General features: G+C 39.8%; 2 gene segments (V, D, J or C); one reads left to right on the plus strand and one right to left on the minus strand.

Annotated features, from left to right (window-relative positions):
- LOC101714356 (immunoglobulin kappa variable 4-1-like) overlaps positions 1-27,749 on the plus strand; it is a 411,261-nt gene that overhangs the window by 95,776 nt on the left and 287,736 nt on the right.
- Positions 11,875-12,361, minus strand: LOC101711879 (Ig kappa chain V-III region MOPC 63-like). The segment is given in 2 exon segments: positions 11,875-12,182; positions 12,298-12,361. Coding segments are annotated over 2 exon segments (342 nt in total).

Consider the following 27,749-nt stretch of genomic DNA (forward strand, 5'->3'; position numbering starts at 1 on the left):
TAGATTCGAGATAGTAGACCTTTGTCTGAGGAGGAGCAGGTGAAGATTTTTTCCCACATTGTGGGTTGTCTCTTCACACTGTTGGTGGTTTCTCTTGCTGTGCAGAAGCCTTTTAATAAGAAGAGATCCTGCTTGTTGATTGTTTGTGCTAGTTCATGGGCAACTGAGGTTTTGTTCATAAAATCTTTTCCTACACCGATGTCTTCAAAGGTTCTACCTAACCTCTGTTCCAAATGGTTCAAAGTTTCTATTTTAATATTTAGATTTTTAATCCATTTTGATTTTAGTTTAGTGCATGGAGAGAGATACAGGTCTAGTTTTAATCTTTGGCAAATTGAAGCCCAATTTTTCCAGCACCATTTATTAAAGAGGCTATCTTTCCTCCAGTGAGGGTGTTTGGCTCCTTTATCAAAGATGAGATGGCTGAGTGTGTCTGGCGTTGTTTCTGAATCTTCTAATCTGTTCCACTGGTCCTCAGGTCTGTTTCTTTGCCAGTACCATGCTGTTTTTATCACAGTAGCTTTGTAGTATAGTTGCAGGTTGGGGATTGTCATACCCCCTGCCATGTCTCTGTTACCTAGAATTGCTTTTGCTATTCTGGGTCTCTTCTTGCTCCAAATGAATTTTTGGATTGTTTTCTCAAGGTCTATGAAGTATGTTGCTGGGATCTCAATTGGAATTGCATTAAATCTATATAGCAGTTTTGGAAGTACAGCCATTTTCACTATATTAATCCTTCCTACCCAGGAGCAGGGGATGTCTATCTATTTTCGGATATCATCTTCAATCTCTCTTTTCAGAGTGCCATAGTTTTCAGAGAAGAGGTCTTTGATTTCTTTCATTAGGTGGATTCCTAGCTATTTCAGTTTTTTGGATGCTATTGTAAAAGGAATTATTTGCCCTATTTCTCTCTCAGTGAGTCTGTCATTGGTATAGAAGAAAGCTATTGATTTTTGTGTGTTGACCTTGTAACCAGCTACTTGACTGAATTTGGTTATTAAGTCTAGAAGACTTTTGGTGGAGTTCTTGGGGTCTTCTATATAGAGTATCATGTCATCTGCAAATAATGACAATTTGACTTCTTCATTACCTATCTTTATTCCTTTTATTTCTTTCTCTTGTCTAATTGGTGTGGCTAATGTTTCCAGAACTATATTGAACAAGAGTAGTGATAGTGGACATCCTTGTCTTGTTCCTGATTTTAGTGTGAAGGATTTCAGTTTTTGACCATTTAGTCTGATATTGGCTGTTGGTTTTTCATAGATGGCTTTTATCAATTTGAGGTAGAGATCATCTGTTCCAATTTTTTGTAGGGTTTTTATCATAAATGCATGTTGGATTTTTGTCAAATGCTTTTTCTGCATCTATGCAGACAATCATATGGTTTTTGTCCCTGGATCTATTGATATAGTGTATTACATTAATTGATTTTCATATATTGAACCATCCCTGCATCCCTGGGATGAATCCCACTTGATAAGGGTGTATGATCTTCTTGATCATCTTCTGCATTCTATTTGCCAGTATCTTAATCTTATGAAGGATTTTTGCATCTATGTTCATTAGTGAGATTGGTCTATAATTATCCTTTCAATTGGATCCTTCTCTGCTTTGGGGATCAAGGTGATGCTTGCTTCCAGGAATGAATTTGGGAGTATTGCTTCGCTTTCAATTTCATTGAAGAGTTTAAACAGTAGTGGTAGCAGTTGCTCTCTAAATGTCTTGTAGAATTCAGCAGTGAAGCTATCAGGGCCCGGGGTTTTCTTAGTTGATAAGTTTTGAATTACATTTTCAATTTCATTGGTTGATATTGGGTTGTTCAGAATTTTTAGGTCTTCTTCGTTCAACTTGGGTAATTCATATGTATCTAGGAATCTGTCCATTTCTTCTGTGTTGTCCATCTTATTGGCATATAGGTTCTGGAAGTAGGTATTGATGATCCTCTGGATTTCTGCTGGGTCTGTTGTAATTTCACCCTTTTCATTCCTAATTGCATGGATTTGGGCCTTTTCTTTCCTTTTGCTGATAAGGTTGGCTAAAGGTTTGTCAATGTTGTTGATTCTTTCGAAGAACCAACTCCTGGCTTCATTGATTTTTTGTATCGTTCTCTTAGTATCCATTGCATTGATTTCTCCTCTGATCTTTATAATTTCCTCCCTTGTGGGAGCTCTGGGGTTGTCCTGCTCTTTTTTTTCTAGAAGCTTGAGGTTCAGCATCAGGTTGTTTAATTGGGCTCGTTCTATTTTCCTAATATGCATATTCACTGCTATGAATTTCCCTCATAAGACAGCTTTTATTGTGTCCCATAGATTCCAATATGTTGTATTGCCATTGTCATTTAATTGAAGAAACTGTCTGATTTCTTCTTTAATTTCCTCTGCGACCCATTGGTTATTCAGAAGTGTGCTGTTCAATTTCCACTTGTTTATGAAATTTGTTGAGTTTCTTTTGCTATGGATCTCCAATTTCATCGCACTATGGTCTGATAATATACAGGGGATAATTTCAATTCCTTTGCACTTACTTAAACATGTTCTATGTGTGAGTATGTGGTCCATTTTGGAGAATGACCCATGTGCAGCTGAGAAGAATGTGTATTCTGATTTTGTGGAGTGGAAGACTCTGTAAACATCTGTTAAGTTCATTTGTTCAAGAGTTCGATTGAGTTCTAGTATTTCTTTACTTATTTTTAGTCTAGTTGATCTATCTATTTGTGACAGTGAGGTGTTGAGGTCCCCCACTACAATTGTATTAGTGCATATATGACTTTTCAGGTCTGTTAGTATTTGTTTCATATAGTTGGGTGCCCTAGTGTTTGGTGCATGGATGTTTATGATTGTCATCTCTTCCTCTTGGATTCATCCCTTTAGAAGGATGTAGTGTCCTTCTTCATCTCTCTTAATCAGTGTTGGTTTGAAATCTACTTGATCTGCCAAGAGGATAGCTACTCCTGATTTTCTTTGGGTTCCTGTCTCATGCAGTATTGTTTTCCACCCTTTAACTTTTGGTCTATGAGTTTCCTTTTGAATTAAGTGTGTTTTTTGTATGCAGCATATTGTTGGATTTTGCTTCTTGACCCATTCTGCCAGTCTATTTCTTTTGATTGGTGAATTGAGACCATTAACATTGATGGTTACAATTGAAACGTATTGACTTGTCATTGCCATGACTTTTTCTTTTTGTTGGGTTCTCCCCCTTTACATTTAATTTCTTGTCATGCCAGATGGGTTCATTCTGCTTTGCTTCCTGGGGTTGTGATCCTCAATGTCTGTTCCTAGGATATTATGTAAAATTCTTTGGAGTGCTGGTTTGGTATTCATGAAGTTCCTAAGGTGCTCATGAAAGTATCTTATTTCTCCATCCATTTTGAAAGATAGTTTTGCAGGGTACATCAATATGGGTTGGAAGCTGTTTTCTTTTAGGGCTTGGAATATGTCACTCCAAGCTCTTCTTGCCTTGATGATTTGTGTTGAGAAGTCCGCTGTAATTCTGATGGGCTTTCCTTTGTATGTGATTTGTTTCTTTTCTCTGACTGCTTGTAGAACTTTGTTCTTCTGTTGTGTTTCTGGAATCTTAACAATTATATGCCTATGTGTAGATTTTTTTTTTGATCAAGGCTATTTGGAGTCCTATATGCCTCACTTATCTGTATGTCAAGCTCTTTTCCCCTGCTTGGGAAGTTTTCTGCCATTATTTCTGTGAAGAGATTGTTTATGTCATATGCACTCTCTCCTGTTTCTTCATTGAGCCCAATCAGTCTTATGTTATTCTTCTTTGGATCATCTAGCAGCTGCTGGATGGATTTCTCATGTTCCCTTATAATTTTGAAGCAATTTTTCTTTTCCTGGTCACTAATTGCAATCTTATCTTCTATAGCTGAAATTCTGTCCCCACATTGGCTCATTCTGCTGTGTAGACTTTCAATGGAGTTTTTCATGTCCTGGAAATCTATTTGCATCTGTTTTATGGGTTCCTTTTGTTTCCTATGCTGGGATTCCATCATGTTCCTCAGCTCCTCTCTAGATTTATTAATCATGTCTTGCACTAGGGACACCATTTCTCCTGTTATCTGAGAAATTATTTCTGATTTCATTTTTTCCAGATCCCCTTTTGTTGCCAGTTCAGTGGGTCCAGGTGGTTGAGTATCAGAGTGTTCCATCTCATTTCACTTTGGGGTTGCTGTAGGTGATCTGGAAGTCTGGTTTTGAGACTTATTTATGTGTTTTCTCATTTTGACTGGGGCAGGGGGATGTTAGCGCCTGCACGGATTACCTCCTCTGAGCTGGGTGAGGTGGGCCAGGGGCCGGGAGCAGCGGTAGGGATGGTGACCCAAAAGCCCTTTCCTGTGGGCTGGGAGCAGCGGGAGGGATGGTGGCTGGGAAACCCCTTCCTCTGGACCAGGAGCAGTGAGATGGTGGCTCAGAAGCCCCTCCCTCTGGGCCGGGAACGGTGGGAGGGATGGTGGCCCGGAAGCCCCTTCCTCTGGGCCAGTACCAGGGGGACAGAAGGTGGCCCAAAAGCCCTTTCCTCTAGGCTGAGAGCAGCGAGAGGGATGGTGACCGGGAAGCCCCTTCCTCTGGACCAGGAGCAGTGGGACAAGGGCTCAGAAGCCCCTACCTCTGGGCCGTGTACAGTGGGACTCAGTACTTTGGTCTGGTGGTCTGGTGTCCTCTGCATCTTTGTAGTGTGGAATCAGGTGGCTGCCTGCCTGCAGCGGAGTGATTCGGTGTCTTCCGTGTGACTCAGGACCTCGGTAGTGCATGCACAGACCTGCCTGTCTGCAGTGGGCTGATTCAGCGTGTGTCTACCTTGTGTTTTCTAATCCTGCTAAATTCAAGTACAAGTTCTAGGGGGTCGTAGAGATTTCTTAGTGTTTTCTCTGTAGATGATCATTTCATCTATATATAAAGATTTTGCTTATGCCATGCCAATCCTATCCTAGTTGTATCATTTTATTGCCAGACTATTTTGGTGGAGACTAGGTTTCAAAGTTTAATGGACAGATAAAGAGTAAGCATATCTGCCCTTGTTCCCCACCTTAAGGAGAAAACATTGTATCTTCTCCATTTATATAAGGCATTTTCGCTGGAAGTATGGAGTACATGTCTTTTATCTGTTGAGAAGTTTCTGTTCTACTTCTAGTCTCCTGATAGCTTTTACCACAAACAGCTGTAGAATTTAGTCCAATACTTTTTCTCCAACTAGTGACAGGATCATATGGCTTTTTCCTTTCTTCTGTTAAAATGATGACTTTTGGGGGTGGATCTTCCAATGCTGAACCAACACTGCCATCCCTATAACAAAACCACTTTCTACATCCTGCCAGATCTGACTTCCAATAGTTTGTTTTGTTAAACAAATTTCTATCTATGTTCATACTTTTTTCTTCTATTATCTTTATCCAGTTTTAGGATTAGCACAATGTTGAGTTCCTAAAATGAGGGAAGTGTTCCTTCTTTTTTCTGCTTTGTTTGATATAATTTATCAGTTAAAATGTTTATGAGCGTAGGGCCGAGGATTTAGCTCAGTGGTTTCACCGCCTGCTACACAAGTGCAAGGACACAAGTTTGATCCCCGGTACCAAAAAAAAGAAAAAATGTTTATGAGCCTGCTGTTGTCATATAGGTAAGTTTTCAAGCTAGGAATATACTTTCTTTAATAGGTGCTATTCAAATTTTATATTTCCTCCAGAGTTAGTTTCATTAATTTGTCTTCCAAGGTACTTCTTAGAAGTTGTCAAATTTATTTCAAAACAGATTTTTGTAATATGCTTTCTATATCCTTTTAAATTCTGCAACATCTGTGGTAATGTCTCCTACATCTTGATATTGTAATTTAAAAATGTATAACTAATATTGTGTAACAGGAAGAAAAGGTCTAAAAGAGCAGGGGAATTGGGAGGGGTAGGGGAAGAGAAAAAAGAGAAAGGAAAAAATATGAGAAAAGGAAAAAAAATGGAAACAAGGTCTTTGCAAATAGGGAAGGGTGGAGGAGTGCAGGGAGGGCAAGGGAAAGGGAATAAAAATAAGAACCAAGAGACGCATATAATTATAATGGTACAAGATCCCAATGATCAATATAACTGTATTGTATACTGAAAATGTACCAATAAACTTATTGGGGGAAAAAAGAAAGAAAGAAAGAAAGAAAGAAAGAAAGAAAGTTACTAAATATGCTAGTTGACTTTCATAACTATAGCAAGCCCATGAGAGAATCAACTTAAAAAGAGGAAAAGTTTCTTTTGGCTCATGCTTTCTGAGATTTCAGTCTGTAATTGGTTGGCCTGTGGTTTGGGGTCTCTGGCAAGGTGGTGCATCATAGTGTAAGTATGTGGCAGAACAACAGATCACCTCACAGGGGCTGAGAAGTGAAATGAAGAGGAGAAGTTGGGTCCCATTATCAGTCTTAAAATTTCCACCCCTTTCCAGTGGAAGGATAGGTTGGAAATCAAGCCTTTAGCACACCCTCCTGTGGTGGGCACTTATCCAAACCACAACCCTGAGTTTAGAGCCATTCTCCCCTCGACATGGAATGGCTGAGAGCAAAGGAGTTGACTTTATGAGACCTTCATGGTCTTTTCAGATTGATGTCCCCTTCCCAGAAGGAATAGCTTTTCACTGTCAATCAGAGTTAAGCAGTTTCTGCAAGAGGGATGTGCACAGCAGAAGGCCCATAGGCACAGGAGCCCAGAGTCTTTACACAGCAGGCTGTCATCTCCACCCATCCTCCTCAGCCATCTTGGTAAAGTGACAGAACTTAATGAGTGTTGTCTGAAGTGGAATATTCACCTGAGCCACTCTGAGTTTTCCTGATCATTCTCCTAGGTACAATGAGTCCTGAATACACAGTAATACAACAGGGACTAATTGGCTTTGTTAATCTTAGGACTTGTTATGGGGATTAATTATGCAAAAGAGTCACTGAATATGACTCTGGTCTAATTCCTGCATTTCAGATAAATTCTTAGGGGCATATTGACTTGTTTGTTATAGCAGACCCTATGAACAAAATGAAAAGAAGGCAGGAAAATTACTCATGAGTTCTGTAAAAAGAAAAACCTTAGACTAATGCAATGTACCAAGTTTAATAGAGCAAAATCTGATTCATAAATTGGATAGCACTCAGAACCAAAGAAAGTTTAGACAGCTTCACCTCATAATGGGAGCAAGGAGTATTTTGAGCCAGAAAGCAGAAATGAAGTTGTGGAGCAGTAGGTTTTATTATATTCAGCATTCGCTTTATTTGGACATAGCTTGATCAGTTGGCAGCCTGTGATTGGCTGAAACTTGGCTGCTGTGTTTGGCTGAGAATCAGCTACTTGTTACTTATTCACTTTATTTCCAGGTAAGTTTATGATATACTATATAGGGACTAAAAGTAGATAGGCTGCTTCAAGCCAAATTAAATTAAATTAAATATGGTTCAAATTTCATTTAATAGTTCTTGTGATAATTAATGAAATTTATCAACTTAAATAAGAAATATCCAACTAATTGGATCAGGATACTTCTGGGTTGGCATGGATGACTTACCTGAAGACAGAAGACGCACCCTGTGTGTGACCGGCCCCAGTAAATAGGCTACTTGCCTGAATGGAAAAAAAAAAAGAAGGCTTGCTTTTCTTTCTTCAGAGGAGCTCCAGTCTTCACCCTCACCTTCGATGTGGTCTCCCAGCCCAGACCCTTCGGCCTTCTGATACAGACACACACAAGACACTATGCTGAGCACCAGGCCTTGGAACTTTGATTCCTTCAGGTCTTCAGTAAGCAGACAGCCACTTTGGACTCTTCCACACTTGACTCTGCAGCCAGGCACTGTAAACCTGCCATGGAAACCCTCATGTATGTATTTATCTTACATTAAGTCTGTTTCTTCCATGAGCACTGACTGATACAGTTGTGAAGCACAGACATATTTCAGGCAGGAGTTTGCCAAATGCACATTCAAATGGGTGACACCAAGTATTATAAATAAACACTATATCGGGACTACATTTTAATCCCTTTTGCACAACCATCAAGGTTCACTCAGGTGTGTATTTACTCAAAGTCCACATTTCTTCTGAATCTATTTTTACTAGATGCTGATTTATGACAAATGTATGTGACACAAATCTTCCATTATAGATCAATTGTCCTGGGTGTTCTCTGCATTCTGCATTTTTAAAAATTTATGCCTTACTGCTATACATTCATGTCATTGTTTTACTGCATCCCAAAAATTTTGGTTTGTTGTGTATTTATCATTATTTGTCTCAGGATAATTTCTTGTTAGCTCTCTATATAAAGACAAAAGGTTTATTTGGATTACAGTTTTAAAGGTTCTGAGACATCTGCATTGGTTCAGCTCCAATGAGGACCTCATGGAAAATGGTGGAAGGCAGTGGCAGGAGCACCTGCACACAGGTGATTACATCAAGCCAGGAGCAGAGAGACTGGGAAAAGCCTAACTCAGGCATCTACAACAACTCTCTCTGAATAACTACCAGTAAATCTCACAAGAACCACCTCTGAGACAACACCTCCAACGACCGAATTACTCTGTTAACTCTCCTTGTGCACAGTGTATACAGATCCCATCTTTCCACAGAGTGGAAAGATCACTAGTAAACAGGAGAAGTAGGAAGTTGGAAAAGTAAAAAGGAATGTCTGCTGCACTTTTACCTTCACAGTTGCACATTCTGCCTTCTCAGAGGCAGACTGCCTGGTATCCCAGGCCTTCTGCTGATATAGGGGTGAAAACCTTCCTGAAACCACACCTCCTGTATCTGCTGGACTCAAAAGCCAGTGCCACTTGAATTCTGCATGGGTCTACAAATACTTGGATGACTGAGAATAGTGAACAGAGAACAGAGAACTGGGACTGAGAAGTGTGAAGTTTGCTTTTTATATTTGCTTCCTCAAGATTTCTTATTATGAATTGAATCCCTTCAATAGATAAAGGTTAATTCAAGTTGTCTGTTTTTAGTAAGTACAGGTATTTTCTATCTTTCAAAAAACATTTCCATGCCAGCAGTGGTGGCATTTTATTGCCATCCAGTTCAAAGAATTGTCTGATTGACCTATAAAGTCAGTAGAGCTCCAAAGCAAGGTCCTTACTTCCATTCTTGACACTCACAGTTTGTATCTTCTTTTACTCTTTGTCAATTGTAGAAGATTATCAATTTTGTTCATCTCTTCAACAACTCGCTACTGGTTTTATTGTATTTCCTCTATTGGTTTATTAAAGAAATATGCACATGGGCTGAGTCACATGTGTAAAGGATCATTTTCCTGAGTTTCCCTTTGGGAAAGATACAGGAACCCAAAGTGTACAAGGTAGGGATGGAAGATGTAATAGCTGAAACTTCAACAATTGTGGATGTGCACACTTAGGTCTCTGGGCTCTATTCCTTCTGCATCATTAGAACATTTAGAAAATGAAAAAGAAAGAAGATAGAAAAGAACTGGGCCATACATATGGAAGATATAGAAAACAGACATGAACTTTGGATGAGGAGAAAAGTTATAAATTTGCAACTGACGACTTATTTTGGGAACAGACACAAAGACATCAAAACCAAAGCAGTAAATATAAATACATGATAACTGTTTGGTTTGCAGAACAGCTCTGAAGAACTTTTTTGTGAGCTCAGGCAAATGGGAGTGGTGAAAAACATTAGAATGCAGGTGATAATATAAGCCATTTCTGAAGGATAAATAAGAAAATTGATTGTTGAAAGCTCTTATATGTAAAATTAAATTAAAGATTCTTTGAAGTTTAAAAATGTTCTCTGTAAAAATCTATTAAGTCCATTTGTTCAATAGCTTGGTTCAGTTTTAGAATTTCCTTGTTAACTTTATGTCTAGATGATCTGTCTATTTGTGATAGTAGGGTATTGAGGTCCCCCACTACAATTGTGTTAGTGTTTATTTGGTTTTTCATGTCTATTAATATTTGTTTTGTATAGTTGGGGACATTTGTATTTGGTGCATATATATTTAGGATTGAAACTATACTACAAAGCTACTGTAATAAAAACAGCATGGTACTGGCAAAGGAATAGACCTGAGGATCAGTGGAATAGATTAGAAGATTCAGAAACAACTCCAGAAATGCTCAGCCACCTCATCTTTGACAAAGGAGCCAACCACCCTCATTGGAGGAAAGATAGCCTATTTAATAAATGGTGTTGGAAAAACTGGATTTCAACCTGCCAAAGATTGAAACTAGACCCATACCTATCACCATGCACTAAACTAAGATTGAAGTGGATTAAAGATCTAAATATTAAGACAGAAACACTAAACTTGCTGGAAGAGGGCCGGGGATTTAGCTCAGTGGTTCCAGCACCTGCCTCGCAAGCACAAGGTCCCAAGTTCAATCGGCGGAACCAAAAAAAAAAAAAAAAAGCTTGCTGGAAGATAAGTTAGGTAGAACTCTTGAAGACATTGGCATAGGAAAAGACTTCATGAGCAAAACCTCAGCAGCACGGGAATTAGCAGAAAGAATCAACAACTAGGATCTCATCTTATTAAAAAGCTTCTGCACTGCAAAAGAAACCACCAGCAGAGCTAACAGACAACCTACAATACAGGAAAAAATTTTGAGCAGCTGTACTTCAGACAAAGGACTACTATCTAGAATATATAAAGAACTTTAAAAAATCAGACCCCCAAAATTCAAGGACCCAATTCAAAACTGGGCATCTGAAACGAACAGACATTTCTCAGACAAGGAAGTAAAAGCAGCAAACAAATATATGACAAAATGTTCAACATCACTTGCCATTCGAGAGATACCGATGAAAACAACACTGAGATTCCACCTCACCCCACAAAGAATGGCTGCTATCAAGAAATCAACAAATAACAAATCCTGGCAGGCTTGTGGGGAGAAAGGAACCCTTCTCCATTGCTAGTGGGAGTGCAGACTGGTGAGGCCACTGTGGAAGTCAGTAGGGAGATACCTCAAAGAACTAGGACTAGAGGTCCCATTTGACCCAGCTATTCCCCTACTGGGTATCTTCCCAAAAGCATTAAAAGAATCATACCACAGTGATATATGTGCACCTATGTTCATAGCAGCACAGTTTATAATAGCTAAAGCTTGGAAGCAGCCCAAGTGCCCATCAACTGGAAACTGGATAAAGAAAATGTGGGGTTTTTTTAAAGTGGAGTACTACTTAGCCATAAAGAATGAAAAACTAGAGTCATTTATAGCTAAATGGATGCATTTCAAGGCCATACTCTTAAGTGAAATAAATAGGACACACATGTATAAATACTGAATCATTTCACTAGTGTGAGAAACTGTTAGTGCAAACAAGGGTTAAAATGATTAAAATGAATAATTGATAATTTGAAATAGGAAAAAAGGTCCAAAGATGAAGGAGTGAAGGGAGGGGAAGGGGAAAGGAAAAGAGGGAAAGGAAAAACTATGAGAAAAGAAAAAAAAATGGAAATGAAATCTATGTAAATAGGGAAGGGCAGAGGGGGTGAAGGGTGCACAGGTAATGGGGAGAAAAATAAGAACCAAGATATATCATGTACAGGTACAATCACCCAATGATAAATGTAAATGAATTGTATACCTAAAATGTACCAATAAAAGAACTAAAAAAAAAAATGTTCTCTGGACAAGAGACTATTGAATGCAGAAAACACACTAAAAAGCAGTAATGAGGGCTTAAGTACAAATATCATAAAATTATAAAGCATATAGCTTGAAACACATATCAGGTTAAGATGTTTCTATTTTGTTTTTTCACCCTTAAATCCAAGCAAGCCTAGAAACACAAGAGAGAGCTGCCTGGGTGGGGTGAAGCATCTGTGAGGTTGAGCCTCAGTGAGCAGCTGCCTGAGGCGTTTTTGTTCAGAGATAAAGCACTGTGGGAGGAAGCTCTTTACCCTACTGACAGTAATAGTGTGCAGCATCCTCGGCCACCACAGGGTGAATGGTGAGGGTGAAGTCTGTCTCAGACCCACTGCCACTGAACCGCTCTGGTACCCCAGGGGCTTGATTGGATGCTTCATAGATCAAAAGTTTGGGAGGCTGTCCTGGTTTCTGTTGATACCAGTGCATAATGCCAATACCATATGCATTAACACTCTGGCTGGCCCTGCAGGAGATGGAGGTCCTCTGTCCTGGAGATACACTCAAGGAGGCTGAAGACTGAGTCAGCACTGTATCCCCAGTGGAGCCTGGAATGATAGAGGAACACAACCTACCATCACCAACACCATCCCAATACAGACTCATTGCATCCGTAACACTGCTGAGCATTAAGTATATTCAACGCTTGCCTGCACCCCTTACCTGGAACCAAAAGCAGCAGCATCCACAACAGGGGAGCCTTGTACTCCATGTCTGAGAGCTGACCTATAGGCCACTCCTCACAGGCCCTTGAAGCTGCCTTTAAAGAGGCTTTACACAGGTCTGACTGCTCTCTACTGATACAATATGCAAATCAGCTCAGAGCAGCTTTACTTGTTCTCAAATTGGACACCTGCTCTCATTGCATCCTGCAGGAGATGAGATTAGCAAAAAAACATTCCAAATGTACCTCCTGGGTCTTGGCCAGGGAGGCCATGACCTGTTCCAGGGAATCCTGGCCTCTTAGTCTGTCATAGTTGCCAAGTGAGGGAACACACTATGGCTTCCATGCCATGAGGATATAAGTTACCTTAGAAATATTTTAGTCCCAAAAATTGAAATGTTATATCATCTCATAATGATACAAGGGTTGATTGAATATCATCATGTGTTCAAAAAAATAATATTTCAGTAAAAGATATATTACAGGAATCGCCCTCTAATATTTCCATTCACTTCAAACACATATATCACATCATTCTTGCCACATTCTGAAGTAGCTCTAGAAGTCCTCCTGTGTTTTTTACTAAATATGATACTAAAATTTTTACTAAATATGATCAAAAACTTGGTGAATATGCTGCCGTCTAATCAAAAAGTAGGTTCATAAAAATATTATGGTATGTCCTTATCCACCAAATTCGTAAGATGTGACACTATGTGATTTCTGCGTCTTCTGCAAACTCAAAATGACCATGAGGGATAAATCTTTTGAAATCATTCAGGACACTGAGGCAGCCACAAAAGCAAAATTAAAGTTCTAATGGAAAGCGCATATAAAAATGCTTCAGAAAGTGGCAAGTGTTCGAAGCATGGGGGAGGGTTCTCAGGGACATCAATGACAATGTATATTTGTTGTAATACATGTTTTCCTCAATTTAAACAGACTCTCTATTTTTCTAGCAAACCATGTACATTCCAGTTTGTGATCACTGTCAGAAAAAGAAAGTAATAGTTTTCTAAAAAAAAGAAATATTGTGGCTGTGTTAGTTATTTTTCTCTCCTTGCAGAGACAAAATACCCTACACTCAAAGTTAAAGGGGAAAGGATTTATTTGGCTTGTACTTTGTAGAGGTTTCAGTCCATAATCAGCTGGGTCCAAGGCAGAGTGGCACACAGCTGAGGGACGTTACAGAGGAGAAACATTTCATGATGCCCACATGGTAGCAAAAACAACAAGGGGACCTTAACAGCATCTTTTTGGACCTTTTATCTCATTAAGACTACTGAGGATAGACAGCACTTACACCCTCAATCCGAGTGTCCTCAGGCCTAGCCCCACCATGAATAATTCACACAGTCTAGATTCAGCCACCTCTGAAAAACCATGAGGTTTGGAGAGACATCTAAATACATAACACTGGCCTAGTTCTAATTGGGAGTGATCTTGGCCTCTCTGACAAAATTGCTTTTAAATAATTCTATAAATATCATCAAAACCTGGACTATGAATACGTGAAGATGGAACCCAGATAAGACCTCAGAGACTAGACTAATAACTGATCTTGCCTCGGTGTCCTTCTGCTTGGTACCAAACCCATTGCAGAACCAACCCAATGGCCCTACATGTGAGGAGCCATTCCAAGGATTCACAATGGAGAACATTCAGCCCTCAACTTTAGTTCATTCATTTTTCTTGTCACTGGAGACTAAACCTGAGGAACCTCTGTTATTCTGTAGCAGATATGGTGTTCTAAAGACACTGGCAATGGCTTCATACTAAAGTTAGAATTAGACCACCACATGAACAGCATATTTTCAATTTTAAAACAGTTTTCAAAGTTAAGAGTACAAGGAGATCTTCATTTTCTCTAAATTTTAAAAACTAGGAAGGGTTGCTATTTAATAGATTCAAGGACATATACGTATATTGGTTATTATAGAATTTTTCAATTGTCATACATAGCAGAGCAGGAAAAGGCACCAGTTACAGCCTCAACACAATCTGGAATTAAGACAACTGGAAAACTGCTTGGGAAGAAGAAAGAGAACAAGAGCTCCAAGAATCAGGAAAGATAAAAATCCCAAAGGTGACTAGACTAAAGAATGAAGCAATCTGCAAAGTCAGCTCCAGTGGAGAGAGGAGCCCAACTCCACCAGTGCAAACTGATCCTGAAGAGGGTACGTGGCTCCAGTGATGAAAGCTGGATGGGCAGTGCTCACCCAGGAGCAACCTGTGATTAGATGCACTGTGAGCCCACTGTGTGGATTTATTCTAAAAATGACTCATTTTGCATGCTGGGCTCACTTTGAGGAAGAAATACACTGTGGTTGGTATAACCAGGAACCATTTTGGGAAGGGTTTATTGTTTAAGACTGAGATTCTCTGGGCAAGAGAAAACACAGAACAATGGCTTTCAACGTCCCTGAAAACATCACTCCACAGTGACTAAATGGGAAAGAGAAACAAGAAATGGTCATAAAGAGTGGTAAGTATAGCTGCAGACCCCTTGAGAAGTGTAAGCAGGAAGAGCTCTGTGGTGAGGACATAGGCTGGCGTGTGTGGTATTCGGAGGGGGTTGCATCAGAAAGAGCAGGATCAATCCACTCACCCCCAACTCCCGGGTTCCCCAAGCTGTGCCTCTCCACCACAAAACCTGGGGTTCTCTTTGCTTTCCTGCCAAATGTGCTCAGGAAAATACTTCTGCTTGGGCATTTGTCACATCCCCGGATACACAGACAGGAGTTGCTGGCATAACTGGGTTTCATCTCCAACCAGCGTGCCACAGACCTAATTGGGGACAGCAGTGCCTCAGGGTTCACAAAAGGAAATGTACAAACTCTAAAAGCCTATGGACTGAATACAGCCCTGAGACAGATAACATAGTATTGATGGCCCCTGCCAAGGGAGAGAGGCTGGGCAGCATGCAGCATCACACAGATACAGCCTGGTATGTGGTAAGGAACTCACCATTTGGGACTCACTATCATTTCCCTACACGTGGTGGCCTTCAGTGCTCCAGGTCAAGGAAATAAAATTTACCCATTTGATCATCTCAGCCAGGAAGAATTGGTTCACCAATTGGTGAACTACAGTAATTACCTTTTCTTCTATTTTCTATTTTGTGTTGTTTCTTTTTTCGGTTACTTCTTGACTGTGTTTTATTTCATTTCTTCTGTTACATTTATTTGTTATTTACTTTCTTTTTTAATAGAATTTTTTATTTCATGCTTTTTTCTCATTCTCTTGCTCAGGTTATCTTCCATTTCTCAATTTTATTTATGCAACTTCTTATTTTCTACTTTCTCCATCTCATTAAATTTTTATTATTTATATTTTATTATTGCTTGTAAATTGTTAAATTTTAGCCTTTTCAAATACTCTCTATTATAATTATTGCATATTCTTTTCTATTATTAATGGTGTGGAATTGGTGCATTTGATTCATTTTTATTTGATTTCAATATCTACTTTGCCTTTGCATCATCCTCATCACTGCAGTTTGATTTTTCCTCCTTGGGTTATTATGGGGATCAAGCCCTCAAAAAAGATTGATCATGAAGAAGGTTTTCGTATAAAAATGAAGACCTAGCCCTCCCTCTAGATACACAAATCTCCACATAGAAACATAAGAAATATGAAAAAAGGCAACATGGCCCATCCAGAGGTTCATAACTTATCAGTAACTGATTGTTCAAATATTGATAGAGGATAAAGTGCCATACAAAGAATTCATGACTGATTTTTCAAAGTGGATGACTTCAGGCAGAATACACAGAAACGTTTGAAAGAATTAAGGAACATAATGCCAGATATGAAGGGAATATTTGCCAAAGAGGTAGAGATTCTGAAGAAGAAACAAACAGAAATTTTGGAAGTGAAGAGAACCAAAACTTATGTCAGAAATTCAGTGGAACTCTACAAAAGCCTCAGTCAGGCAGAAGATAGAATTTTAGTGCTTGAAGACAAATTTGATGGATTATCACACTCAGACACCATTTAAAAAATGAGAAACTATGAACAAATCTTCCAGGAATTCCAGGACACAGGTGAAAGACCAAACTTTTGAATTATTGTTGTGGAAGTTCAAACTAAATACACAAGAAATCTACTCAATGAAATAATAACAGACAATTTAACAGATCTAGGGAAACATGTAGACATCCAGGAATAGAAGGAATTTACGGCCCCAAACAGGCATGACCAAAAACTAACATCCTCATATGAATTTCATAATTAAAATTCTAAGAGTACACAACAAGAAGAGCACTTTAAAGGCTACAAGGAAAAATGTGTAAGGCTACTTACAGAGGCAAAACCATGAGTAATTTCAGGGAAATTTAGAAATTCTAAACCCCAGAGGCCATGAGACAATATATTACAAGCTCCAAAATGAAATAACTGCCAAATTAGGCTACTATGTCCAGCAAAGACATTTGTCAAACTGAAGGAAATTCCAAGATAATTATAAACTAAAGACATTTATGATCATTAAGCTATCATGGCAGAAGATACTTCCTGCAGCCCTACACACAGAAGAGGAAAACTGTATAACCTATTGAGAATTAGGAAAGCATCAAATATTACCAAAAACACAACAGCAAAATACCAGGAAACACTGCAGCTCCCAGTTCTATCACTGGGAAAGGGGTCTCATCTCTGAAGAATATGCACAGCATTAGTTACAACTGCAGGGGCTGATGAGGCTCAGCTCAGCACTGCTATCAAGTTACGGGGCTGAAAGAGTCTGAATCCTGAATGTGCCTCAGAGGTCCAGGAATTAAAGGCTTGTTTCCAAGGTGGGACATGGTGGACCCTTGAAGATGTGGGATATATTGGGAAAAGTTTAGAGTGCTAAGGTTGTGTGCATGAGGAAGATTGATGAACTCTAGTCTCTTTCTTGCCCTGACTTGTTTCCTGGCCATGAAGGGAATGATTTTGCTCACATGCTGCTGCCATGATGTCCTGATTACTGCAGTCTGAAAGCGCTAAAGGGAACCCATCATACATGAGAAACCCCAACAATGTGAGCCAAAATAAAGCTTTTCTCTTTCTAAAGTGCATATTTCAGGTTACACTGAAGGAAAGTTGGCTAACACACAAGACCTTTTACTTTCACATTAACTTTCTAAAGTAGTTGTAAAATTGAATATGGCTTGATAACACTCCCTTCATTTGAGGTTCTTAAGGTAGTAAACAATAATCCAACAAAATCAGAAGACTGGTTTATTCAGCATCTACTGCCCCATATAGATTATTTGATTAGTGAGAGAGATGACCAAAGTATCGCCCGAAATGCCGTCATTACCAGTCACAAAGGGTTTAAGAGAGTGGGCATTGGGTTTGGATGAGACAACAAATGTAAGATCAAGAAGTTCCCACCTCTTGTCTCTGTCATTGTCACTTGACTCATGTAACTGCTATGTTCACGTCAGAAACTGGGTGCAAATATCAGGAGTGAACATTCAACTCCCTGCCAAGCCAAGAGGGTGGAGATGTTACACTCTCCTCAGAGCATGGAATAAATGATTTCAAGTATTTTCTTTCAGTCCTATAAAGCACATCAGAAAAAAAATAAAAATACTTATTATACACACTGATTCATATTCCTCAGAATCCATCCTTAACTTCAGAATGTTAGGACATTATCATTAATACAAAGACAATAGGGTATGTTGAAGGATTGAAATATTCAGATGTTTTAAGAATGAGGAAAAGTATCGATATATTCAGTAAGCATTCAAGATCCCTTACACTTAATGGGTAGGGTTCTATACCTTCAGATTTGCATTAATGTCTTCTCCTCCTGGAGAAACAGTCAATCAATGGATTATCAATAGAGGAGAAAGTTTAGCTGGAGTGAATGAGATTTGTGTAGGCAGGATGGGATGTCCATTTTGGCCCTTGTGCTTTCTGCTGGTCATCTTGTGAGGTGAAGATGGGAAAGGGGAAATCCTGCTTAGTTTCCTTGCCATGTAGACTTCCAGAAGCTTTCCACAAGGTCTCTTTATACTACATGTGCTTGAGAGAATCTTTCATCAAGGAAACCTTATTTGTTACTCAAAGTACTTTCAATGAAAGCTGAAATGTGCACACAGTCATATGGACTCAAAAGATTCCATATTTATATTGTCTTGTGAAATTGTAAAATTGAAATTAACAATGCAAAAAGCAAGTCTCTAGGCCCCTTGTCTCTCTGTCCTGGAGACAAAATCATCACCTACAAAAGTAATCCCAGAGAGAACACCAAGTTCTTCAGGCTCTGGCATGAGAAAAGCTAGCAGATTCTTGCCAGGTTTATGGTGAGAAACAGTAGGAAAAAGCTAAAGTAGGAACTCTATAGTTTCATGAGAAAAGAAGCACCTGCAAAGTTAGGGACTCAGAGAGCTTGATTGTGGAAAATACCAGAATGAAAAGGAAGCCAAGTACTTTATACGAAGACCATAAAAAGATGTCTTTAGGGCTTCTTAGGAATCAGTAATACCCCACCCATCCTGGCTCAAAGGTGCAAAACTGAAACACCTTTGAGTGAGAAACAAGCCCTAGGTATCCCAGTTAATTTAGGGCCAATAAGGACACAATGTTCCAGAGTTCAGTCATCCAGGCCCTCAGAGACTCCTGAAACCATGACCCTAGAGGGCCTGCTTACTGCTCAAGGTGGTAGCAGTCCTTGATTTCATCCACACTATGATGGTTTTACACACATGTAGACTCCAAGTGGTGTGGTGTCATAGAGGTTTCCACCAAGACCTTGGAGGAAGTTGTGGGAGGCCAGGCAGGGTGTCCATGAGAGCGCAATGTGTGAAACTGTGAGAGTGAATATGAATGTTTAGTGGAGAACCCAGGAAATGTAGTTGGGAGGAACCAGAAATATCTGCAAAGTTATAGGCAGTGAGCAATACCTGCCTGAGAGAGAGGCCAGGAGGGCTACAGTGACAATGCTGTAGGGACAGGACTGTCCAAGCCCTTTGGAAGTCATAAACTTATTATAAGTTGTCCCAGGTGTGTACATGGAGCTACAATATTTAGTGTCTGCCCTACTGGGTTTTGTCATTGATTTGGTTCTATTGCTTTTTATTCACCTATTCCTTTGGGAAGGGAAATGCTTACTTTTTGTCTTTTTGTGTCAGGAGTGTTTACCTTTATGTTTGCAGGAGTTTATAGCTAAGAATCTGTCTCAAGTCTCAGAGGAGACAACGCATTTGAACTTTTCATCAATGCTGGGACTTTTAATATTTTGATGAATCTTAGACATGGTCAAATGCATTTTGCATAAAGAGATGGACATATGTATTTTGAGGTGAAGGAAAGAATGATATGTTTTAGATCTAGATATTTCTCCAAACGTCCCTTATTTACAAAGGTGGACATTTGGAAGGTAATTAGATCATTGATCATTGGAGTGCTATACTCATCAGTGCAGTGAACCATGGATGAACCCATAGCTGAAAGAACTGGTAGGAGTTGGGCCTGATTAAAATTGGTGGTTCACTAGTGGCATAATCTGAAAGGGTATATCAACCCCCCCTTATATATACATATATATATATATATATATATATCTTTCTGGGGCCTGACATTAGCACATTTCCTCCATGCAGATGCTCAACTATACTGTTTCTGCCTTGGACCCAGAAGAATATAAAAGATAAACATTAAAATTATCATATGTGTCAAAACTATCTCTAAGATAAAGCACCTGATGAGCAGTCATATTTACAACACATTTGAACAGCAAAGAGCTTCAAGTAAGCCTATTAAAATTAGCATAAATAAGTAAGAAAATATATACTAAGTTGACACTTCTATAAACATGTTCAATAAACATGTACAAGATCAATAAATGTTATTCTTATATTAAGAAATTCCAATTACCGTAATAGGTGGTTGCTACAAAGATATTAAATAGATGAGCTATTAGCAAACTGAAAGTACTGAGTATTGGTAATGACAAAGAGTTATGAGCAATTTCGTATTCTTAAGAAACATCCAAATGCCCATTGCTGAACAAATGAGACTTTAGGGGGACATTCTCAGTAATAACACTCAGACTACTGTGTTCTCTAAAGGAAAAGAAAAGTTCAAGAGAAAGATTCCTGATATGAGGAACCTGGGAGACATAAGGGCTCTATAAGCTGAAGATTTGAGGAGCTGGGGGAGGCTAATCCTGTGCTGTTGATATGGATTTTATAATACATAACCATTTGTTAGGAGCTCTTTGACATTGTGACCCTGAGAAAGGAATTAGTGCTTCACTGCAACAGGAGAAAAATAGTAGAGGGAATTACATATTTTATGAATTTTCTTACTCATAGACATAGAAATGTGGCAAAAATTCAGAGCACATACACCCTTTAAAATGAAGATTTGTCTATTTTCTTACTTCAGCTCTCTCAGCACTAAGATTTCTCAAGCAGAGAATACATTTACTGTATGCAGAAAATTATGGAAGGAAAGGAGAAAAATGAAACATGAATAGGAAATGGACAGTAAGAGGCCCTACAGCGTATCAGCTACCAGAGGGGATGCAGGGAGTGGAAGCAAATCTAGAGACAGAGAAAATGCCTCTGGGATATTTCAGGAGCTGGAGTCTGTTCTACTCTTCCTACAATCATCCATTTTACCTGCACTAGGGCACTCACTCCAGGGTCCATGGTCTGCCCTTTGGGTAAAAAAGCTGTCTACCTAACTTCAGAGAGCACAGTGAAGAAGGTATAGGCCTGGCAGCATCAATAGAAGCACAGTGAGGATAAAAGACTAAGGTGACAAACATTGCCTGGTGCCTCCACCCAGGTGGAAGATGTGTGCTCTTGATGTGGAGCTCTCAGCCTCATTCTGACAGGTCAGTGGGGACAAGTTCCCTTAAAGTTCAAGCCCCAGGACAAGCTGCAGGACATTTGTGCACAGGCTTTAGAGATGTGGCCCCTGACCAATGCGGGGTGGAGTAAGAGGGAGGAAAGAGAACAAGTGATGAATGCTGATCATGTGGCATGTGTATGCACGGGAATAGTGGTTATTTTATTGGTTTAGTGGACTAAGTACAGTGTCCCCACTCTCAGGCCCATAGAAACTGTAAATGTATTTTCTGAGGGAAATGTTCCTTTCTCTCAGATTTAAATTGAAGATATTTAGATGATAAAATTTTTCTGGATTAAAAATTTGTCTTAAAGTGCAATTCCAAGTATGTTTATCATTGGCAGACGGGAAGATTTAGCACAGACTGAAGAGAAGACCTGGAAATCACAGTGAGCGGCCACAGCCAAGCAGAGCTGCAGCTTCTAGGTGCTGGGAGAGGCAAGGAGCTCAGTCTCTCCTACATTTTCTCCTCAGAGCCCCACCAGCAAGCACCATGAAGTTGGGTCATTGAAACTTATTAAGGCCTTGGCCCCTGGATCTCAAAGAATGGGTCACCATTGTTTTAAGCAAATAATTTTGGTGTTTTGTTAATACAGTCCTTAGGAACCAATACAAATGGGGCTGACAGAAAATTCTACATTTAAGTCCATGAGTGTTTGCAATCTCCTTGTTCACATTCCTAAGGATACACAGGTTGGACTGGTGGAAATTACATATGGACAAAGAAATCACAGGAAATACTAAATTTGTTGTGAGTCACATGACAGCTGAATAAATGTTTCTAATGTGGTATAAATGGCATCTCATTAATAATATCTTACAAAGTCTCTTCATTCAACCTAGTCAAAGATATATTTAAAAGGACCTGACTTTTTCTAAAAATATATATTTTATAGTGGATTGATTATTTTATTAGAACCCCACACCAAATACAGTTAGTGCTGCATTTACAAGAGGATCTAGAATCTGACACACCATGATTATGCCAAACCAAATGGCCATTGGGAACTGGGACTAATATTTCAACCCAGATCTGTCTGCCTTTTACTGTATTCCTTCCATGCAGCACATTATTTCAGAGTTGAGTCCAAAACCTATAAAATAGGTGGTGGAACAAACTAGAATGAAAGTATAAATTTATAACTACCTGCTGTTCCTGTCCCATATCATGCTGATCCTTATCTTAAACTCAGTCTCTTCAGAGAGTTTTTTTAAGGACTCTTTCTAAGCTTTCACATGGTCTAATGGACTTTCTTCAGATTTGTGGGCAGGGTTGCCTGTTGTATGATTCTGACTGCCCCCTCATTCACTGGTCCTTTCCCCACACTCTGACTCAATTCTTCCCTCTCATACTCTAATTTATACTTCTAATTGGTCTTTTTAATACAGAAACACACAATAAAAGAACACACAGAAAACTTCCTCTCCACCCAGCCTCTCAGAGAGCAGATGTAACCTCTCTCAAATTTCTCAGATTGGCAAGAAAAAAAAGTATTTTACCAAAGAAGAGATTTTCTGCCTAAGGAGAACTATGGTGCTAGCTCTCTTTATCATAAGTTATTCCATCCCTGTATTCATACTAACAACTAATAAGCACAAAACACAAATGTGAGAGACATCACAGCAAGTCACCTACTCACAGAGGCAAAAGATATTCTGCCCCCTGCTAGGAGTTCCTTGTTATGGCTCTAACAAATCACCACTATCTCACTTCAGACAGATCAAAGTGATCGTCTTCCAGTCTGGAGATCAGAATTCTCCCTGAGCTGAACTCAGGAAGTCATGGTGCTTGTACACCTTTAAACGGCTCACAGGGAGATAATCTAATTCCATGCCTTTCTGCCTCCAACATGCTCCACTGCTCCAAGGTCCCATCATCCCAACACTCCAACATCATTTCTCTTTGTCATGTTTCCTTTCTGTGCCTCTATTCCTACCAAGAATGAGTACCACTGTGTTTACACTCATATCACTCAGATAATCCAAGATAATATTCCAAGCTCGAAACCTTTAACTCAAGTAAATCTGCCAAGTTTCCCTTATTACATAACATATTTTCACAGTCTAAGGATTTAAAATGGAAAAGTCTGTGGAGTGAGGCATTTTTCATCCACCTGCAGGGCCTGCCATCCCCAGTGTCTTAGTCACTCCGTTCTCCCTCAAACCACACATGCAACTCCTGCAACTGAAAGGAAGATGGTTTATTTTGGCTTAAATTTTAATCCATTGTTGCATGCCTGAGAAATAGAAAAAGGGTGGCATAGGTGCATACAGAGGACAAGGCATTCAACTTGTGACAGCCAAGAAGCAGAGATAAAAAGAAGGATCCAGGGATAAGTATATAGGAGCCCATGCCCCTGTGACACCCATCCAATAAGGCCTGACCTCCTAACAACACATTCAGCATATGAACACACGCAAAATTGAATCCACCATAGAATATAGGGACTCAATAATATAGTAAGTCTACAAAAGCCCACCTCTGAGCACATAAACATTTGGAGGACTCTCTATATGTAAACATAACACCCAGATAAGAGCCCTTCTTTAAAGAAAATGAAACTTCCAAGGCAGATGCATGAGATATAACTGTTGAGAGCTAAAAGATGTGAATTCCATAGTCTAATGTAGATTTCTAATGCTGATTTGCATGTGCAGAGAGCACAGCCCACTGCCCTGAGGACTTCTCAAAAGATTGCTCACACCCTGTGCAGGAGTCAGTCCCAGTCAGGACACAGCATGGACATGTGGACCCCCGCTCAACTCCTGGGGCTCCTGTTACTCTGGCTCCCAGGTAAGGAGGAGAGCACTGGGGATTTCCTCAGCCCAGTATGGCCTGTATTGCACTTCAGGGAAGTCCTCTTGTAAAGTGATTAATTGTGTGAATATTGTTTTTGTGTTTCTATTCTCAGGTGCCAGATGTGACATCCAGGTGACCCAGTCTCCAACCTCACTGTTGGCAGCTGTAGGAGACACAGTCACTATCACTTGCAGGGCCAGTGAGGACATCGGCTATGGCATACATTGGTACCAAAAGAAATCAGGAAAAGCCCCTAAACTGCTGGTCTATGTTGCAGATGAATTAGCATCTGGGGTCCCAAAAAGGTTCAGTGGAAGTGGATCTGGGACAGATTTCACTCTCACCATCAGCAGCCTGGAGCCTGAAGATGTTGCCACTTACTACTGTCTACAGGGTTATGATACCCCTCCCACAGTGATACAAGCCATGACATAAACCACCTAAGGAAGCAGAAGTATGAGCCCAGGCTGGCCCAGCTGCTCTTCCTGTTGCTGCCTGCAGCTGAGGGGACTTTTCAAATGTAAGCATGATTTGCTTGTCACTGAAAGGTATTTGTAGAGGGAGGCAAATCTGGAAACAGAGAAAATGCCTCCAGGATACTTCATCTTAGGTGAAGGAGCTGGAGTGTGTGAATCTGTTCCTATAATCATCCATTGTACCTGTCCCCGGGCACTCATGCTAGAGTCTCTGGTCCGCCCTCTGAACACAACAAGCTATCTACCCAACTTCAGAGAGGACAGTGAAGAAGACATAAAGTTGGCAGCATCACCAGAAGCACAGTGAGGCTGAAAGACTAAGGGGACCAACAATGATTGGTGCCTATACCCAGTTGGAAGATGTGCGCTCTTAATGTGGACCTCTCAGTCTCATTCTGCCAGGTCATTTGGGAACAAGTTCACTTCAAGTTCAAGCCCCAGGACAAGCTGCAGGGCATTTGTGCACAGGCTTTACAGATATGGCCTCTGAGCAATAAGGGGTGGAGTCAGAGGGAGGAAAAAGGGGAAACAAGAGAGCAGGTGAGGAACACTGATCATGCGGCACATATGAGCACAGAAATAGTGGCTACTTTACTGGTTTAGTGGAATGAGTACAATGTCCCCACTCTCAGGCTCATAGAAATTATGAGAGCATTTTATGTAGGAAATATTTTTACAGGTTTAAATTAAAGATATTTAGATGGTGGCATTATCATGGATTAAAAATTTGGGCTCTCAGTGTAATTCTAAGTGTTTTATAAGGAACAAGCAGGGGAAGATTTAGTACACATGAAAGAGAAAACCTGGAAATGACATAGAAGACACTGGAGGGACTGGCCACAGCCAAGGAGAGCCGCAGCCTCCAGGAGCTGGGAAAGGGAAGGAGCAAAATCTCTCCAATAACCTCTGCCTGGGTTCTCACCAGTAAGCACCAAGATATTGGTTCATGGAAGCTTATTTCAGACTCTGGCTTCCTGAATCTGGGAGAAATGGCATCCACTTTTTAAAAAATTGGTATTTTGCTACAAGAGCCCTTGGAAAGTAACACAAATGGGGCTGAGAGAAAATCTAGACTAAGGCTGCTATGTTCCCAATCAATTTCTTCAGATCCTTAATGTTACATGGAATTGAATTGTAAATTTTGTATGGAGAAAGAAATCACATGAAACATTAAATTTATAATGAGTGACATGACCATTGTAGAATAAATATTGCTGATTTTCCTTTAAAATCACATCTGCTAAATGTACATCACAAAATCACTTTATTTAACCTATTTAAAGGTATAAAAGAACTGACTGTTCTTTAAAAATATATATTTCATGGTGGATCATGTGAGTAGACCTCCAGGAAAAATGTTGGTGCATTTAGTGCTACACTTAGGAGAGAATCTAGGGTCAGAGCTCACTATGGTTACTACATAATCAAATGGTCAGTGAGTGTTTAGACTGAGATTTGAAGCCAGGTCTGTCTGCTCTTAAATATATTCCTTCTGTGCAGCCACTGTATTTCTCAGATGAATGCAAGACCTACAAAACAGGAGGGGAACCACACCAGAATGGTAATATGAAATTCATAGCTACCTTCTGCATCTGCCATGCCATGCTGATCATAATTTTAAACTCAGTCCTTCTCCAGGTTTTTTATTTTGTTGTTTTGTTGCATTTTCTTTTGCTTTTTTACAAAAATCAACCCTTTCTGAACCTCCATATGTTCAATTGATGGTTCAAACTGAGGGTAAAGGGAACATCTTATATGACCTGGATCCCTCCCTCCTTCCACTTTTTACCCTGACACACTGACTCAATCTTTCTGACTCATATTCTAATATATTCATCTAAAGTATCTCTCATATAAAAACAACAAATAGAAATCTCCTCTATCCAGCTTCTGTGTGATCAGACACAAAGACATTCAAAACCCAGATTAACAAGAGATAAAGTATGTTACCAAGAGATCTTCTGATTAAAGAGAACTCTGGGGGCTAGCTTTCTTTATTATAAATCCTTCCATGCCTCTCTCAAAATGGACAACAAATAAATGCAAGACGGAAATGTTAGAGATATCAGAGGACAGCCACCTATTCCTGGAGGTAAAAAACACTCTCTCCTCTTGTAAAAGTTACTTATTATGGCTCTATGAAATCACCATGATCTCATTCACTTCAAACAGCCTTGATTGATTACCTTACAGTTCTGGAGATCACAATTCTCGGTGAGCTAATGTCAAGAAATCATGATGACTATGTTTATTTAAGAGGCTCATAAAGAGAGAATCTAAATCCTGGACTTTGCATCTCCCAACATGTGGCCACCCTGCCTGCTCCATGTTCCCTTTCTCCAATCACAAAAGTATCACATGTCTTTGTCATGCTCCCTTTCTGTAATTCTTCCTGCCTATTATGAGTACCACTGTGTTGACCTTGGTCTCACCCATGAAATTCAAGATATACTTCCAAACTCAAACTCCTTAACTGAAGCATATCTGTGAAGGGTTAAAACTAAATGTAGAAAGATCTCCCCTGTTCACAGCAGTGTTGTGGCCTTGTTCTAATGATTAGTCCTCAGATATCTGCCAGAGTTTCCTGACATGAGCAGGACTCCATCTGAGCCTGGCCCCCTCCCAAGGACACTCTCTCTCTGAGACACCTATTTACATGGTATAGAGCCTTGTTCTTTTGGGCACTTCTTCAGTCACTGGAAGCTTCAAACTCCCTGCCTCTGTTCATGTACACAGTTAGGACACTGCCATTTTTGACTCAACTGTTGTTTTGGGAGCTCACTGGCAGGGGATGCAGGGGGACTTTGGAGTCTCATGTGAGGTGAGGACACTCTGCCTATACCCTTTCTAGTCAGGCCACTGAAAGCTGTGTCTGGGATTCCCCAGCACTGGATTTTAGGAGCTGATGCTTCCCTCAATTTGGTAATGTCATTTTCTTTTTGTAATTTCAATTTCTTCTGTGTAACTGCATGGGGATGGGGGTTAATCAACAATTTATTAAATTTTGACTGATTGTCTTCAACTTCTGTTACAGGTGTTAGAGGCTTTGTTGTTTGAGAATTTGGACATGTAAATTCAGCATCTGGGACTGTAGTCTTATTCAAGCAATAATCTGGCAAGTTTCCTTTACCATCGAAGATACTGTTAATAGGATCCAAGCATTAAAAAAAAGTCTTAGTCACCTTGTCATCATTTGGACAAAATACCCACAACTGAAACTCAAAGCACACTGGTTTACTTTGGCACACAGTTTGTCCCTGATTTCTGGTTCTAAGGCAGAAACATGAGGGCAAAAGGGCATGGCATAAAGAAAGGAGCTCAA

Source organism: Heterocephalus glaber, unplaced genomic scaffold, assembly GCF_053883595.1.
Source record: "Heterocephalus glaber isolate CG9 unplaced genomic scaffold, H.glaber_assembly_v1.0 deba00000470, whole genome shotgun sequence".
Taxonomy (NCBI): domain Eukaryota; kingdom Metazoa; phylum Chordata; class Mammalia; order Rodentia; family Bathyergidae; genus Heterocephalus; species Heterocephalus glaber.